Source organism: Microtus pennsylvanicus, chromosome 9 (assembly GCF_037038515.1).
Source record: "Microtus pennsylvanicus isolate mMicPen1 chromosome 9, mMicPen1.hap1, whole genome shotgun sequence".
Taxonomy (NCBI): domain Eukaryota; kingdom Metazoa; phylum Chordata; class Mammalia; order Rodentia; family Cricetidae; genus Microtus; species Microtus pennsylvanicus.
Window position 1 is genome coordinate 21,022,803 of NC_134587.1, and position 17,611 is coordinate 21,040,413.

Genomic DNA, 17,611 nt, shown 5'->3' on the forward strand with positions numbered 1-17,611 from the left:
TTTTAGCAGTTTTTAAATTATGAACAATGTATTCTTTTTTAGCTTGAATCTAGAAAACTGTTAATGGAATATTCTTGAATAATGACCTAATAATAAGAGAGGATTATATAAGTTCAAATTACCTGTTTACAGTGAAAAAAATGATCAAAACTATGTGCCTTGAGTAGTTCTATCCCAGGAACGTTGTTTCTCAGTAAAATGTAGAAAATGGTCCATGCATGGTTTTGAAAGTTAATTCAGTTTCCTTTTGTTTTTGAGGTGCAGAATGGTGGCGAGCCACAGACATTCACACTCGTGCAGGAGCGCCCTTCTTTCCACCGCTACTGGGAATTCCACCATTGTTTGCTCCTCCAGCCCAGAATCACGACTCTTCATTCCATTTGAGGACTTCTGGAAAGAGTAATCGAAATGGTCCTGAGAAAGGTACTCATTTCAGCACGAGTAAGGGACCAGAAACCTCTGCCTGGTGCCTCTTTGCTGCAGAGTTTGCTTCTAAAAACATTTTTACAGCCGTGTGCTAGATGTTCCTAATTCATCATCCCTTAGAATTAGGTTTTCAGCCGGGCGGTGGTGGCACACGCCTTTAATCCCAGCACTCGGGAGGCAGAGGCAGGCGGATCTCTGGGAGTTCCAGGCCAGCCTGGTCTACAAGAGCTAGTTCCAGGACGGGCACCAAAGCTACAGAGAAACCCTGTTTCGAAAAACCAAAAAAAAAAAAAAAACAAAAAAACAAGAATTAGGTTTTCAGAGTACACATCTCCTGAGTTTCAGCCAAGGTTAATAGTTGTGCTAGGAAGTATTGCTTATACACGATGTGATTTAGCCAGGATCTAAACCCAACTCTACTCCTTCCCTTTGTATGTCCTTATCTCCTTACACTGAACTCGATAGAATGCCGCTTTTTCTTAACTCAGATATAGTCCAAGCTAGTACCCTACGTCTGTGTTACTCTTTTAAATGCGTTTATATAGTTTCTAAGTGTTATTATGATAGTGTTTAAAAGTTACAATGTTTTAGGTAGTCCACTGCTTTTCTTTTTTAAATGTGCGTTGGTGTTTTACCTGCATGTGTGTCTGTATGAGAGTGTTTAGTATTCAGGGACTGGAGTTACAGTTGTGAGCTGCTGTGTGGGTCTTGGAATGTAACCCAGCTCCTCTGGAAGTGCTGCCTGTGTTTTTAAACGTTGAGACATCTCTCTAGCCCTGCCCATTGCTCTTTTGAGTGTTTCTGAAAGAACAATACTTATATGTAACTTATTTTCTAAACATGTTTGTTTGAGTGATAGTCACACAGTTTAATGCTAGTAAATAATTCAGTTGAATTTAATATGCTATAATGTTGCATGATAGTCACCCACTATGATACTCTAAAATTTTTAATCTTCAATAATGCTATGCCCTTTAAGTAATCACTCCTCTCTGACCCATTACAACTGTTGTTTTACCTTGTCTCTGTAGTATGTATTATGAATCTTTTATGTAGAGTCACGTGTCTTTTAGCACCTTTCTTTTTTATGTGCCGTGTTTGTGGTCTTCATCTACATTACACATGCACAAGCTCTTCATTCCTTGTTCTGGTCAAATAGTATTCCATTATATAAATATGCTTCTTTCCAAGGTATAAATGGGTCAGTTAATGGCAACAGTGCATCATCCTCTGTCCTTGGTGTCAGTACGTCTGTACTATCCACTCCCGCTTCAAGTTCCATGGGACAGAATCAAAGCACAAGCTCAGGTGGAGGAAACCTTAAATGTCATCAGGAACAAAGCAAAAGTCAGCCTTTGGATGCCAGAGCTGACAAAATCAAAGATAAGGTAAGCTGTTTCTTTAAGAATAAGTACATCATAAATCAATATATAAAGGAAATATTTTAAAAGTCATGTCACCAAAACGTGTGGATTAATTTATTTCCAACTCCTTTTTTGCAGATCTTTATAGCATAATGCTGTTATTAGTTTAGATATCTTGGACAGTTAAAACTCACAGTACCTGTACAAATAATATACTTGGTAGTGACAATTATGAGTTGAGCTTTTGTTTCTTTTAGTTCTTCAGTGGTGGGAATTGAACCCAGGGATTTCCACAAACTAAGCCTGCACTGTACCACTGATGGAAACATACATATTAGATGCTAGCTCCATTCTAATTGCTTTACATTTCGATTTCAAATTACCCTTTGCCCCGTGTTTGGTGGTTGTTAGTACAAATTGGAAAATAACATCAAAATAATTGCCTAGTAAGTGGCTGAGTCAGAATTTGAAACCAAAAATGTTAACTCCAGAGTCTAGTTTAACTGAGAAATGTATTATTATGGGGATAATTTAGATAATCACAATAGTCTAATTACTTCTGCGCACCCATTTTGCAATCAAACAGTTGACCACATTGAGCCAGTTCCATCTCTGTGTGTAAGTTATCAATTTATTGTCTCTGAAGACTAAATACATTCTTTGTTTTTTTTGTCTTTTGGCGTGAGATAGGCTTTCATAAGATAGGATCCTAGGCTAGGCGTGGTGGCCCACACCTTGAATCCTAGCCAAGGTGGACTGAGTTCTAGGCCAGCCTGATCTCCATAGCAGATTTTCAGGCTGTTAGAAGAGAGACCCTGCCAAAACTAGAGCTATAAAACCCAAGAGACTGTAGACAGTGTTCTATAAGAGTAGGAATTTTTTGCTGCTGGTTTAGTATTTCTTTCTCTTTATCTGTTTCTGTCTCATTGAATTCTGTGTGTGTGTAGGTGTTTCCCCCTCCATTCATGTTTATGCACCACGTGTATGCTGTGCCTATGGAGGCCAGAAGAGGGAGTAGGATCCTCCAGGGCTGGAGTTACAGACAGTTGTGAGTTGCCTTGTAGGTACTGGGAATTAGGTTCTGTTCCTCAGGTTCAAGTCCTCTGCTCTTGATTACGGAGCCAAATTTAGTGTTTCCTCTGGTTCAAGTCCCCGTTGCTCTTGACTATGGGGGTTTTAGTGTTTGTTTTAGTCTATGCAGTCAGGGTGATACTTCCCTGTCAGCTGATGGCTGCTTGGCTGGTACTAGTCCAGATATAAGCAGTGGTATACAGGACTCAAATGCTGCACATTCTCTAGTCAACTGCATTGGCATCACAACGGTTTTATTGTTTTTCTTCAGCTGGCACAGCCAGTACCTGCTGCTCTCCAGTCCTTGCCCACTTCTCAGGCAGTGTACTTCTAGGACCTTCACATTTTGCCTGGTCTACCTCTTGCCCCACTACCAAAGTACCAAATGTAGTTTTTCACTAAATTTTTTATCATTCTATTTATCAATAAAGACATGGGAGTCAGAGGCTGGAAGATGGAAATCTAGCTCATAGAAGTTTAAAAGCAACTAACTCACCTTTTCTCATTGCCAGAGTCTCAGAAAGAGAGTGTCTTTGGGTACAAACCAAAAAGGACCACACTACACTCAAAGTCTCTCTCTCCTGCTCCCTGTCCATCTCTCTGTTTTCTGGACTCCCTCTGATTCCCTATGAGCTTTTTATCAACTAGTTGCTGGCTCTACCTCCTGACCATGGTTGTACAAGTGCAAGCTCGGAGTTCACAGTGTGATCATATATCTTAGCAAGTTGCTGAAATATTAATGGGTACCTTGCTAGATAATTTTCCTGGTACCCCAACTGGCAGTGTTCCCCGTGTGCTAGGACCTTGGACTGTATGGTACCTTATTCCACAGTTCTGCCATACAGTGGGCAAGAGTCACTTCTCTTCAATAAAATCTCTAGCTTAGCCTTAGGTGAATGGGAATCATAAGAAAGAAGCCCTCTTCCTTCATCCTCCAGAAAGAATGGCTATATCTGTGATTTCTTTATTATTTAGAGAGGGCTGTTCATTATTTTTAGCAGGTATCTTCTACTAGCTAATAGTTCTTAAAGTGTGGTTTTGTTTTGAGACAAGGTCCACCTTTTAGGCCAGGCTGGTGTGAAACATAAGCTCCTCCTGCCTCATTGCCTTCAGGTTGAAGTTGCTGGTGTATATCAGCAATCCTAGCTACTTGATAATTCTCTGTTACCCTTTCTTGTTCAGAGTGCGAATATAGGCTCTGCCTTCTGACTAGATCTTTTAAGAACTGGTTCTAGATGTAGGGGTATGCACTATATGGCAAATTCACTCCAGATTCTAGTCTTTTCAAACTTTTGGCTTCTCTTTTTCATGTGATAAATAGAAACCCTGGCAACCCAACTTCATAAAATGTGACCATCATTAAGTCCAGGTTTCCTTTATCCAAGACACCTTCAGATGCATTTTATCTATTTTTTCTTACTCTCTGTTTTTCTCAGCAGAAAATAGATATTTCCCCAAATATAGTACACCCATAGAAGAGACAGGTTGGGGGAAGTTACCTGGTGCCTCTAAGAAGCTTATTGAATGTCTCAACAGTCCAGTACAAGGCCCCCACACATTTTCTTTCTGCTTCAAACACCACTGAGCATGAGTGATGAAAGATCCTTAGCTCTTTCCTCCCAGCGATCAGTGTTAGGTCTGCTTTCTCTTTTCTGCTCTCCAGCTGCTCTCTGGTCTCCCTTAGGATGTGTTTCCAAGGGAGTCCCATCAGTGTAAGCTTCTGCTAGCTCCCCTGTGTGTGACACACCACCTGCTCTTTATGAAGCTACCCTCATGCGTTGTCATCGGATATGTGTCTGTATTGTATTTCTAAAAACCATGTGTCTGTTCTTTCAAACTTTGTCATCCTACCTCATGGAAGTAGTGATAAATATCTAGTGAAATGTACAACCAAAAGTGTTCGACAGGTTCAACGCAGTGCACATAAAGGTGTGAACGTCAAACAGCCCTCCATATGTTTTTATTGAGGAACCTCCACTGATATTCTCAAACAGAATTAGCACTCCTCACTACGTCCTCTCCCCAGGAGCCACATTAAAACTTAGCTATAGACATTCCTCTTTTGTCAACTGTACGGGCAGATACAGTACCGCATTTGTGCATGCCAACACTCAATACAAGTAATAGTCTACAGACCCTGGATCTTAAGCAGAATTTTAATCTTAAATTAGAATTTAATCATAATGTAAAATTATAATGTCATATCATCTTAAACATTTTGAGTCATACATATGCCAACATGTGTTATGGTTATAGATTGCTTAAATAAAATGAACATACAATCCTGTATTTTTACTCTTTATTTTTCAAGGCTAAAAGCTTTGTAAAAATTGCCTCATTAGTGCTTTCCTGAATAGTTTGAAATAAATTTTTCCAGATAATTTATATGTCTTTCCTCAGAGGTGGAGTAGTGGTCTCAGGCCTCCTCATTAGAATCACTGATAAGTACATCTCCTTATGTATCGCTTAGATAATAGTTCAGACTAGAGTATATATATAGACATATAGCCTGTTTGGAAAGTAAAACTACTGAAGGTTGAAAGTATTCTGCTCTTGTAATTTTATATACATATTACATGTAGCCAATGCCATCTTTAAAAATAAATTATTTATTTGCTTTTTTATTTATGGTTTGAAGAAAATTTTAAGGAATATGAAATGAGAGTTTCCCTGGACAAAGTATGCAGTGAACCCTTAAGTTTAAAGTATTAATAGAGAGTTATAATATGATCCAGTCATTCCATTTGTCAGTATGTACTCGAAAGATTTGAATGTGGAGTCTCAATATATTAACTCTTGTTTACTCATTCTTTCTAGCTAGAGAAGTGGTACGATTCTTCTAAGAGAGATTTGTCTGCATGCACATGTCTGCTAGTTCCCATTTCATAGCACACATGTGGATGTCAGAACATAACTTGAAGAGTCATTTCCTGCTTTCCTCAATGTGTGTTGTCAGGCTCAGGTTAGCCCCTGACCATCTCACTAGCCCAGGAATTGGTGTTTAATGTGTTTAGTATTTCTGTGTCTCAAGATAAAAGTGTTCTGAAGATGTATTCTGATAACTATGTGTCACTGTGAATGTGTGTAATCGTACTGACCTGTGTACTTAAAAATGCTTAACTAGAGAGGAATATAAGACTCTTTGCCATGGTTCGCTTTCTTTCCAAATTTGTCAATTTCATCATTATTAAAAGGTACTATAATTTCTGCTGAGTCTATTCCTGCTAATTGACAAAGTCTCAATTTTTCTTTTTGAATTATCTCAGAGAACCTTTTCTTATAAGTTTTTAATATGGTAAAAAGATCCATTCTAAGATAATATCTTCCTTTTGCATTAAAATTCCTATAAGGGAATATTTGGAGGGTAATATGACCAGAATGCAGGTAAGATTCCGATCCACATGATCCACACGTGCCTTCTCTAATTTCTCTTCAATCAAAGCCAATTCTCCGCTTCAGCTGTTAATTCCCTGGGACTATTTAAGTTCTTGTCACCATCTCGTGTTTAGTTTAAATTAATCAGGTCTTCATGTTTTATCTCAATATTGCACAGTATATGTGAAATGTCTCCCAGCAATCTTTGCAAATCCTCAAGAGTCTGTCGTCAGTCTTTCCTAATTTGCCCCTTTTGGGATCTAATTTTTTAGTACAGGCCTTTTTTTTTAGTTTTTTTTTTTTTTTTTTTTTTTTGGTTTTTTGAGACAGGGTTTCTCTGTGGTTTTGGAGCCTGTCCTGGAACTCTTGTAGACCAGGCTGGTCTTGAACTCACAGAGATCCGCCTGCCTCTGCCTCCCAAGTGCTGGGATTAAAGGTGTGCGCCACCACCGCCCTGAATCTAATTTTTTGTAAACCTATTTTATAACCTAAATAATTAGTAGAGGCTCCTCTTTGTAATTTTTCAGGCAACTTTTCTTCACTTCTTTCAACATTCTGAATTTTTTTCTCCCCCTGTCACTGTTCTTATTACTCAAAGCGTATGATCTCTTAAAATATGCATTAGCTTCTTCAATTGCTCTTGGAAGGAGTTTCCTCCGTGATTGCAGGAAATGACTGAACTTGATTTGACAAAGGGGCTTGCAAGGAGACCCTCGTGGAGTTCCCCAATGGCAAAGAATTACCTTGAATATTCCTGGTTGACCTACATTCATTAGTCTAATGCCTGTCTTTGCCCACCTTCTGCATAATCCTGAAGGGAGGGGTGTTCTGAATGGATTATTCTTAGAAAAAAAAACATTGTTTCTAGGAATACACTGTTTAAAATCCCTTTTAAGTTGAGCTTGGTTGCCACCATTGAATTTTCTTCAAACCTCTGGAAATCACCTCTCCTATCTAAGTATCATCGTGAGATTCAATATTTATTGTATGTTGGATCCATTCCTCCAGTGGAACTGACCTCACCTTTAAGGGCCACATTATCCTCTTCTCTGAATCAGGTACTCCATTGTAATTGTGGACCAGGCTCTAAAATCCCTTTGATCAATTCTGTCCAGTCTGTTCCAGCCTATTCTATTCTATTAAACTGACAATGAGTTTTATAGTTTATCTCATATTCATACATTCCTATAATGGGCTTATATACAATCTACCTTCTTCATTCCTTCTTCCTCCACTTTCTCCTACATTCCCCTTCCTCCCAACTTCTTGTTCTTGCTGATGTGTACTCTACTTTGTATGTGCTCTTTCGTCCCTCTCCCTCTCATTACCCGCTGAGTAGATTTATTGTTGCCTGTATGTACATGGGTGTAGAACCATCTGTTGGAGAATGAGTAACTCCTCACTGCCTGTATTTGTAAGATAAGCAATTTTCTCTCTCCCAATGGCCATCAATTGCCAGTTTCTTCTCAGGTATGGGTTGGTCTTTAGAGGCCCCTTCCCATCATCTCTGGGATTTTGGTTGGTTGTTCCTCTTCAGGTCTTCTGTTCTCACAACCTCTTTGAATTGTGTGTGCCACTACACCTTCATGTTTTGAAAAGTATCCTTCACCACAGGCTTCCAAGCATTCTGGCTGTTTCTTAAACATAAGACTGCTTGTAAAATATGAACTATTGTCCCTTTCTGTCAGCTTTTAATGTTATTCAGTATTTTTCCAAAAAGTCTTAAATATTCTAAAATTGTTTTTTTTTCTCTTGTATGATTGAGTGATTAATTTATAATTTTGTTAAAAGCAAGGTATCACTCTGTATCCCCGGCTGGCCAGGATTCACTATGTAGACCAGGGCAGTCTGAAACTGATAGAGATACGCCTGCCTCTACCTCCCGGCTTGGGTTTATGTAAAATATTCTTGTAAAGGATTACATTTTTTTCTTTTCTTTTCTCTCTCCCCCCCCCCTTTTTTGGAGGGGGGGGGCTTGTTTGTTATTTTACCAGACAGGGTTTCTCTGTATATCTTTGGCTATCCTGAAACTAGCTTTATAGACCAGGCTAGCCTCAAACTCATAGATCTACCTGCCTCTGTCTTCCATATGTTGTGATTAAAGTCATGCTCCCCCACGTCCTGCCAGGATTACTTTTTTTGACACAGCTCCATAAATCTCTTGCTGTCTACTGTGCCTTCCATGTGTCATTCAATATTGGATATAACTGCTTTTTGTATTTACAATATGTTCCCTCCTCTCTCCACCATTACTCAATCTGGAGTTTCCTGGGCAACAATTCACTGTGGCACACGGTTCTCCTAGGTCCCTCAAAGGCAGTTTGGAGCATCTTAGGGAAATGTTTAAACAATAAAAACTGTATAGATAAAGACACTCTAAATCTGTGTAATTATTTTTGAATTTTTGACTCAATTTTTAATTTTGCACTATTTGAAGCATTGTGATGTAGATGAATCTACATATGTGCAATATTTGTATTTTAACTGTTTTACACGGAACTGTCATCTTATGCTCTATGCAAAGGAATACAATTTACACATCAAGCAACGTAATAGAATTATTTGTAATCATTTTAAATAGAAGAATATAGGAATTTTTAATATTACAAAAGCTGTCCCCCATCACATAATAATATTTTAGATCGTTTTTTTTCTAAACGGTTTAACGGGAAATGCATTAAGTGATAACCATGTCAGATCTTAGAATTTCTATTGATGACTTCCTGCTACATGAATTAGTTAATAATAACACTTATGATAAATTGTTTCTCTTTCCTAAAATGGTGTTTTGAAGTTGAAGATATCACTTGAAAATTAAAAGAGTGTGACTTTACTGAATCCTGGATTCTTTCAAAGGATAGTTTACCAAATAATGCCTCTGTCTCCAGAAACCTAGGAAGAAAGCTATGGAAAGTTCTAGCAACAGTGATAGTGATTCGGGCACATCGTCAGACACCTCAAGTGAAGGCATTAGTAGTAGCGACTCAGACGATCTGGAAGAGGAAGAAGAAGAAGGTCAGAGTATCGAGGAGAGTGAAGAGGAGGACTCGGACTCCGAGACTGAAGCACAACACCACAGCGACACCCAGGTACCGTTTCCGTGAGCCTGGATCTGTTTCAGGGAGCCCTGTGCTGTGTCTCTAAGGGATCAACAGTGCCTTGTAAAATACTCTCTTTCTCCAAGTTATCCCACTTGCTGCTTTTAATGGATGCCAAGATAACTGCCTTTCACATTGTGTTTCCAGGTGCTATTACATGGTATTTCAGACCCAAAAGCAGATGGACAGAAAGTAACTGAAAAAGCCCAGGAAAAAAGAATACACCAGCCATTACCTCTTGTGTCTGAATCCCAGACTCACTCATCATTCCAATCCCAGCAGAAGCAGCCTCAGGTTTTGTCACAGCAGCTTCCATTTATTTTCCAAAGCTCTCAGGCAAAGGAGGAATCTGTGAACAAACACACCAGTGTAATACAGTCTACGGGATTGGTGGCCAATGTGAAACCTTTGTCTTTGGTAAATCAAACCAAAAAGGAACCTTACAGGAAACTCATAGTTCCTTCTCCTGATGTACTTAAAGCAGGGACTAAAAATACCTCTGAAGAATCTAGTTCTTTGACCAGTGAGTTGCGATCCAAACGGGTAAGTTAAATATTATGTACACAGGAATCTTACTGCTAAGGTTTTGTTACAAATGGGGCTAAGAAATAGCTTAATTTGTACCACCTTCTCAAATATAGAGCATAGCACTGGGTTTGATTCTAAACTCCAGGAGAGGAAAAAAAAATTTTATTCTGTGTAGCCCAGAGTTAGAGTAAGATCTGGTACAGTTCCCAGCATCCCCCAAAAATGTGTTTTCTGATTTTATAATCATAGACTCCCCAGTTTCATATTTTCTGACAAAACTATTGTGTATACCATCCCCTTCCATCCCTCCTCTACTGCTTTGGCAGTAAGAGTATATTATAATTGAATAAGATAAGTTTTATAATTACTTTTTCAAAATAATGATTTATTTTAATATTATTTACCTGTTGATGAAATTAACTTTTATGTAATTTACCTTTACTCTTTAGAATTTAAGTGTAGAAGTCTTTTATGAAAAAAATCTGTTTTGAGCACAGTAGCAGCATATGCCTATATTTTTGTCTGCTCTAAAGCCCAAAACAACCATTGTTTTGTTGGTTTTTCATTTTTAATTTTATATGTCTTTAAAGTTTGTGTGCATTCTAATGAAAAGTTTTAATGTTCTTACTGTCTAGAGATCATTCTATGAGTAAGTTATTGAGATGATAAGAATTGTAAGTATTTTATGTGAACAGACATTTCTTTAATGTATATGCGTGTGTGTGTGTGTGTGTGTGTGTGTGTGTGTGTGTGTGTGTGTGTGTGTATGTGTGTGCGTGCGCGCGCCTGGTGCTTACAGTAGCACCCGGTCATCTGGAACGCTGCATGTGGATGCTGGGAACCAAACCTGGGTTTTCTGGAAGAGGACCACTGAGCCATCTCTTAACTATGTCTCCAGGCCTGTGAATATACATTTGTATTAGACTCAATTCTAAATGATATTATCTATATGCCTTATTTAATATTATAGACTATTTAATGAGTACTTCTCTTTAAATAATTTTCTGTAGAGTACTCTGGCATATTGAATTTTGTCTTTAAGACAATCTCTTTTGCTCTACACTACCTGCTATTAATCCACTGGTCTTGTCCTTAGCTTAGGAATTTCTAATTTATGTTATCATTGATTCCTTCAGTGTTTACACCGTGAACTTATAATTTAAGTTAGTAGGTATGATTGATATATATATATATATATATTCCAGGAGTAGAATTTCATAGATCTATGTCAGTCACATCAAATCTGGAGTATATTCTTGCATTTGCAGAAAATGAGATAAGTGAAAATACATTGAGATCCCCACCTACTGGCGCATGGGTAGTTGATGCTGTAAAACAGCAATAGATTTTCCACTTGTAAACACTATATTTAGACACTTTCCCTAACATCAAAATAGATAGTTTGTGTAGACTTAGGATTACCTGTCCTGCCATGAAATAAAAATGCAATAAAATGCAAGTGTGAGTATAAATGTATGGTATGAAATTCTTAGAGTTAAAGGCAGGATTAGTTGCTGATAATTAATACCAATATGCAGTGAAAACTTTTACTTTAATGGAACCATTCGCTCCATTATTAGAAGAAAACATATATTACTTAGTAGAAGGTTTATTATATGATTACTTCTATTTGTCTGAAAGTTTGTTTTCCTCTCATGCTGGGTATTGAACCCATGGCCTTCTGTAAGTACACAGCTAAGCCTAGCACCCAGCTCCCCATTGGTCTCTCTATATCTTAAAATTTTTTTTTGAAAATCTTTTCTACCTGGATATGATGACTTGTGCCTGTAATGCCAGCTGAGACTGAAACAAGAGAATCATAGTGAACTGGAGGGCCTTTGGGTAGCAATGAGTCCCAGGGTTATCTGGACCATTGAATGAGATTCTATCTAAAAAGACAAGAAGTAAACAACCAGAAGACTTTCTTCCTCGAGAAGTCACTTGGTAATCTAGTATTAGTCTCCGATGAGTTCAACTACAGGGTAGGTGATGTGTTAGGAAGACCATACATGACAGTTTCTGCTACAGAAATTTTTGGAAATGGAAACTTAGCTCCTTAAAGCATTATACATACAGACCTTGTATAATCAAACAAAATTAGAGAATCACATGTTTGTTCTGCATGCTGTAATCTAATGGAATTAGAGGCAGAAAGAATCAGGAGTTCATTGCCAGCCTAGCTATTCGACTGGTAGGTACTCTTTAAAAAAAAAAAAAAGGAAAACCAAAAAACCCAGCTAGAATGTTGTTGGCTATCAGCTGGGTGGATGACTCCAGGGTGGATGAAGGAGTTCTAGGACTGAAACACACGTGGAAACCTGCTGAGTTAGATAGAGAAGTGTGAGCAGTGGTTCACCTGTCAGAAACAGTTCATGTAGACAAGTGATTTTAGCCAACTGAGGGAGGAGGAAAAGTGTGACACGGTACTGTCACACTTAGCAGTCTGCTTCAGCTAGCAAGGTAGGCTCTGGACGAATTATGAAGTGATTTGCATGTTACCTGGATACATAAGATTGACAATGGTCCCAGAATCAAAGAAAAGAAAATTCATGTAACATGAAGTTTGTGTTCTTATAAAAACATTTGTTGGCAGTTGGGAAGGAGGAAATAACAGCGTGGCCCAAGATTTAGCATTTTTTAATGAATGAACCTAAACACATGGTAATAGACTAGTTTGGGGTATTTTTAGGACTTCAGGATTGGATTATTATGAAAATGGGAGTCACAGTAAAGAGAAAGGACAGTGCCTTTTGAGTGTTTAAACAAATAAGTGTGACCATATCATGTCTAGCCAAGATTCAGCAGCCCGTTGTCCTTGCTGACACTCCTTCCCCAGCCCCTTGTATGTTATTCTTTGAGTTTCTCAATGAACCCGTATTCTGATACTGACAAACAGAAGCAGTCTTTGTTTTCTAGTCTATCTCACTGGGTTTTTTTTTTTGTCTTTTTTTTTAACTTGTGTTTCATTAGGAACAATATAAGCAGACATTCCCATCACAAGTAAAGAAACAGGAGTCGTCGAAGAGCCTGAAGAAGGTTATTGCAGCTTTGTCAAATACAAAAGCAACCTCTAGTTCACCAGCACATCCAAAACAACCAGTAGAAAACAACCACCCTAATCCATTTCTGACAAATGCACTTTTAGGTAGTCACCAACCAAATGGGGTCATTCAAAGTGTCATTCAAGAAGCTCCTTTAGCACTTACTACCAAAACTAAAATGCAGAGTAAGATTAACGAAAACGTCGCCAGTAGCAGCCCATTTTCCTCGCCTGTCAACCTGAGCACAGGTGGGAGAAGACCCGGCAATCAGACTCCTGTCCTGCCCTCTGCCTCTCCCATCGTGCACAGTCACGGGAAGGAGAAAGTGGTGAGCAATAATGTCACACCATTGAAAACACAGCATCACCCTCATCCCGCAAAGTCTTTGGTGGAACAGTTTAGAGGTGCGGATTCCGACATTCCCAGTAGTAAAGACTCTGAAGATTCAAATGAAGACGAAGAGGAAGATGATGAGGAAGAAGATGAAGAGGATGATGATGACGATGATGAGTCTGATGACAGTCAATCAGGTTATTTTCCATTTTAAAATTTAAAGTTTATTTCTGAGTATATGCCAAAACATTTGAAAAAATGTTAATTTATAACCCTGAAATCATTGTCATTTACTGTTTCTTATAGTTGATAAAATATGAAAGTGATTGATATTGGAATTCTAAGTTAAACCTTGGCTTGTCATTCACCTGGATTGAAATGACTAATTTTAAAGTGGGCATGATGATGCATGAATCAAACAGTTTATCAGTTTGCTAAATTTGCATTTCATTCAGAATCACTTATCCACGTACAATTGTTTTTCTCTTTAAAAATCAGTTTTGGCCAGGTGGTGGTGGCATATGCCTTTAACACCATGGGATATAGAAGCAGACAGATCTCTTGAGTTCAACACAGAGAAACTCTTTTAAAAACCATAATAATAATAATAACAACAACAACAACAGTAATAATAATCTTGAGCCAGACATAGTAGTGTATGACTTTCATCCCAGCACTGCCAGAGGAGCAGGGCAGAGGCAGGTGGCTCTTTGCATTTGAGGCAAGCCTGGTCTATAGAGCAAGTTCAAAGACAGCCACTGCTATATAGAGGAACCCTGTCTTGGGGAGGGAAGACCATTCGTTCCTTGAGAATTTCATTCAGTATGTTTTGAATATAGTCACCCTGTCCCTTTCTCTTCCCTCATTATACCCTTTCCCTTCTCCCCAACTAAAAAGTTGTCTTTTATCCATATCAAGGCCAAGTTTTGCTGTCCAAATATTCTTTAATGTATTTTATTCTCTCCTGCAAAGTATTAAAACATTACTGGATATTACCATGGTCATTCAAAAAGAACCAAAACATTAAGTAATTTTTGATACCAGAATTTACTAGGTAATATGGGGTCATTAAGTTAAGCCTTGATTAAATAAATCTGCATTTACTCTATAATATTTTCTTTCTTTGTTTCTTCCTTTTAAGAGTTCTTTTAAATACATAAAATGCAAGACAACTGGACATTTAAATGGAGATTACATAAATATATTTGTATATATGTTTCTATGTGGATTTGTTACTGCTCAGCCAGAAAATTTTCAGTAACCCGTGTGAATAGGAAAACAGTCATTGTACGATTTAATGTCCTAATAATATTAATCCTGAAAGTGCTGACTGTCTGTGGTCTGAGCTTTCAAAAACTAGGTTTTATGGAACTCCAGTGCAGGTAGAAGAACATTGCTAGGATGGCCATCTGGATGCTGTCCTGTGTGCGCATCTTTATGTATCGTTCGGTGTTTATCTGGAGTTTAATCCATTCTTGGATGTTACATGTCTAGAGGAGTATTACTAACATGTATTAACATTGGACTTCACTCCAGCCAGTTCTTTCTGTGAGCATAGTTTGTGAATCGTGAGAAGCCCGGTGGTGTTTTTATATAACTTGAACTACAGCTATAAAAGCAGAACATCAAACCAAAACCCCTCCCCCAAAATTGTGTTCTTTTGTGCCAAATCGCAAATGCCAGACTGATGCTTGTTCCTAGGTTTAGCACAGGGGAATCTGCAGACACTGGCACCTGTCAGTTTGTTTGCTCAACAATATCTCCTTATTTTACCTAAGATTCGCTGTTGAAATTAATGTTGAAAGCATTAAGCTGAACTGCAATGTGAATAGTGTCAAGTGGGAACTATTTGGTGATTCAGATAGCAAGTAAAACTTGATCCTTTTAAGAGAAGTTTGCAGAACCATCGTCTTCATACACTTGATTCAAATAGCTTATAAGATGCTAATTTTAACATTTGCTCTTAGTCTTGGGAAATTGCTTCCTCGAATTCTCAGTTGCAAATACCGGTTCTGAACTACTCCCTTTAGGTGCAAGCTGCAAGTGATTGGTTGTGACTTAGTTATAATATCCAAGTGCTTCTTTACTTCCCAGAATCAGATAGTAATTCAGAATCAGATACAGAAGGCTCAGAAGACGACGATGAGAAAGACCAGGAGGAATCAGATAGTGACACTGAAGGAGAGAAAACTGCCACGAACCTGAACCAGACCAGCTCCTCTGCCAAAAGCCCTCCCATCAGTCTCACAGCTCACTCCACACCTCACAGCCTCCACACAGGAGGCGCCCCAGGCTCCGCTCCTGCCGCCCTGTGCTCTGAGTCCCAGTCTCCTGCTTTTCTTGGCACTTCTTCTTCCACACTCACTTCAAGTCCACACTCTGGTACCTACAGTTTATTTTTATCGATGTAAAGTCAAGTCAGACTGCAGCAAGGATTGCTAGTTACACAGTTTTCAGGAGATGATCTCATAATCAAGTATTGCGTGTAGGTTTTAGATTGCCTAAGTAAGAAACATATATTTTAAAAAGACTTAATCTATTGCCTGATACTTTAATTTTTTTCCCCTGTGGTTTTTAATTGATGATCCCTCTTACTTTTGAATCCTTTTTGGTTTTGTTTCTGTTTTTTTCTTTTTGTTTTGTTTTTTTTTTTGAATGAGTAGCATTATTAGTCCATATCATGCTATATTTTTATGTATTTTTATAAACGTCTAGGCATTTTCATTTTAAAAGATCCTCCATTTAACAATCCAAAGCTACTGTTCTCATTCAATAACTAAGAAAATACGGGTTTATATAGTACAATATTTGGCTGTTGTTTTAATTAGTTTACTTTCATTGGCACTTTCTAAATTTTTATTTCAACAAATAAGCATGGTGTCCGACTAATTTTATATTTATGTGTGGTTGTCTTAAAAATATACATATGAGCACAGTCCTCTTTTGTGGAGTTATGATTAATTAAAGGTCTAGTACTGTTTTGGACTATGGATATCCATATGCACACAGAAATTAAATTCTCTTTCAGTATTTGAGCCAAACGTTAGAATTTGTAGCATCTATCTAAAAACCTAGACTTTCAAAGCAGAGAATGAATTGGTTTTTGAACCCTTTCAGCTCTTTCCTTCCTGATTGTTGCTTCCACTCATGACAGGAGCAAAGCTATGCGCTGTTCTGTTCAAGAGAAAAGCCTACTGTCTGTCATTAGGTCACAAGTGTGAAACACTTCTGTCTTATGTAATATGCTTTGTTTAAAAAATTAGAAATAATACAGTTTTCATAAATATACTAATAATCTGTCATGTAATTATTTTCAAAGAAAAATTTCTGAACTATCAGGAAACTCTCATGTGTACATTTTCATATTTCGTGTCCTGGTTGGCTTCTCTTTAAGGTCCATCCAAGAGAAGAAGAGTGACCGATGAACGCGAGCTGCGTGTGCCTCTGGAATACGGGTATGCCACACAAGGCCCTCCTCCGTGTTCGTGCATGTTTCATGTGTGCTTGAGTTCCTATTCTCTCCTCTCTACAAAATTAGTGATTAGAACAGAAAAGCCGTCACAAGGGGCAATATGTTGCTTCAGCAGAAAACTGAAAGTGCACCTAATTTCACATGAAGGGAAGGAAGGTGTTGCAGTGTTTGATGGGCTCATGTTACTGGAATGAACCAACAGCCAGTCACATGTCAAGGAGCCAGAACAATACTGTCAGAAGGCTTTGCCAGGACAGAAGCAAAGGACAGTGGAAGATGTCGTGGGTTAAGGCCAGAGTACTCAAGGAGAGATTGGTTTAACTGATTCCAGTTATAGGTACCAGTTCAGACTGGGTTTCAGGGCCCCAGACATAGAGAGGCATTTGTGTGTTCTTCATGTGGGGCTTTCTGCTATTGCAACAAATAACCATGTGCATTGATGAGTTACTCATCATGTAAGCCCTCAATGTAATTCCAGCTGTGATTTCTGTAAAACTTGATACTTTAATGTTCCCAAGTCTTTAATTTTCTATGAATCAGTTAGCTAAAAATCTAAATCATTTTAGTAATAAGTATATTTGGATTATATGATTAAATGTTTATTTTTTATTTTTTAATCTTTTCTGAAGAGCATATGTACTTTTTCCAACTTTTTAAGTTTTCTTAATAAAATCAAGTGTCCTGTAATGCTCACTTCTGTTATATGTAGCTGGCAGAGAGAGACAAGAGTAAGAAACTTTGGTGGGCACCTTCAAGGAGAAGTGGCATATTACGCTCCGTGTGGAAAGAAGCTTAGGCAGTACCCTGAAGTGATCAAGGTAAATACTTTTCTCCATGTCCCATACATTTGGTTGTGATACTGCATTCTAATGCAGAGGAAAATGCACTTTTCTTGGTTCAAAA

At 38.1% G+C, this 17,611-nt stretch overlaps 1 protein-coding gene across 23 annotated transcripts in view; it reads left to right on the forward strand.

Annotated features, from left to right (window-relative positions):
* Baz2b (bromodomain adjacent to zinc finger domain 2B) overlaps window positions 1-17,611 on the forward strand; it is a 208,788-nt gene that overhangs the window by 133,305 nt on the left and 57,872 nt on the right. For 15 of the 23 annotated variants that reach the window (XM_075985075.1, XM_075985085.1, XM_075985078.1 and 12 more), the window contains 8 exons: window positions 259-423; window positions 1,618-1,814; window positions 9,125-9,325; window positions 9,482-9,877; window positions 12,833-13,433; window positions 15,331-15,618; window positions 16,631-16,691; window positions 17,418-17,526. In XM_075985075.1, the coding sequence (XP_075841190.1) occupies window positions 259-423; window positions 1,618-1,814; window positions 9,125-9,325; window positions 9,482-9,877; window positions 12,833-13,433; window positions 15,331-15,618; window positions 16,631-16,691; window positions 17,418-17,526 (2,018 nt within the window). The remainder of the gene's footprint in view (window positions 1-258; window positions 424-1,617; window positions 1,815-9,124; window positions 9,326-9,481; window positions 9,878-12,832; window positions 13,434-15,330; window positions 15,619-16,630; window positions 16,692-17,417; window positions 17,527-17,611) is intronic. The other 8 variants (XM_075985080.1, XM_075985087.1, XM_075985089.1 and 5 more) reach the window with 2 other exon arrangements.